This window comes from Merops nubicus, unplaced genomic scaffold (assembly GCF_000691845.1).
Source record: "Merops nubicus isolate BGI_N331 unplaced genomic scaffold, ASM69184v1 scaffold31421, whole genome shotgun sequence".
Classification (NCBI taxonomy): Eukaryota; Metazoa; Chordata; class Aves; order Coraciiformes; family Meropidae; genus Merops; species Merops nubicus.
This window is the reverse complement of record NW_008589491.1, coordinates 1-881: the sequence shown is the minus strand read 5'-3', so window position 1 is coordinate 881 and position 881 is coordinate 1. Positions and strand designations below refer to the sequence as shown.

Genomic DNA, 881 nt, shown 5'->3' with positions numbered 1-881 from the left:
GTGGCCGACGCCCACCCCGCCGCCCCCGTGGATCTCGACACGGCTCAAGTGGAGATGGGGGTCGGCGACTGCAAGGGCAGCAGGAGCTCCCTGGAGGAGTGGCACGACCAGGATAAACCCGAGGTGTCCCTCCTCTTCCAGTTCCTGCAGATCCTCACGGCTTGCTTCGGCTCCTTCGCTCACGGGGGGAACGATGTCAGGTCGGTGTGGGGGAGAGGTGGGGCTGGAGGGGGTGTCCTGCTTTGCTCCTGGCCCCTCTAGACCAGCTCCCCTTTCTCCTCCAGCAATGCCATAGGGCCTCTGGTCGCCCTCTACCTGGTCTACCAGACGGGGGATGTGGCCACCAAGGTGGCAACTCCCATCTGGCTGCTGCTCTACGGAGGAGCAGGGATTTGCATCGGCCTGTGGGTCTGGGGAAGGAGAGTCATCCAGACCATGGGGAAGGACCTGACTCCCATCACACCATCAAGGTAAGGAGGAGGCTTCAGGGGTTCCTAGAGCTGCGTCCTGCTCTTGGAGGAGCCCTTTTCCCTTCTCTCCTGGGGGGTTTTGCTGCTCGGGTGGTGGAGCTGGGCCACGTGTGGCCCCGTAGCACCTCCCTGAATCTCTCTGGGGGGGTCAGTCTGGGGAGCTGGAGAAGCCAAGTGAGGAGCTGAGCCCTCTGTGCAAAGTCTGCTTGGAGAGAGCAGTGCCCAGGCTGAGCAGTGCCCAGGGGCTCGGTGCCCAGAGGCTGGCACCAGAGCTCTTACTGTGCATTCTGTCCCTGCAGTGGCTTCAGCATCGAGCTGGCATCTGCCCTCACCGTGGTGATCGCCTCCAACGTTGGCCTCCCCATCAGCACGACCCACTGCAAGGTACTGGCGGGTGGCCGGCGGGGGGGG

The 881-nt window shown here is 63.9% G+C and overlaps 1 protein-coding gene across 1 annotated transcript in view; it reads left to right on the top strand.

Annotated features, from left to right (window-relative positions):
- Window positions 1-854, top strand: part of SLC20A1 (solute carrier family 20 (phosphate transporter), member 1) — a gene marked incomplete at both ends in the record, with an annotated part of 7,029 nt that extends 6,175 nt beyond the window's left edge. The window contains 3 exons of the mRNA XM_008949623.1: window positions 2-200; window positions 285-470; window positions 770-854. Coding sequence (XP_008947871.1) covers window positions 2-200; window positions 285-470; window positions 770-854 — 470 coding nt within the window. The remainder of the gene's footprint in view (window position 1; window positions 201-284; window positions 471-769) is intronic.
- Window positions 855-881: the final 27 nt, after the last annotated feature.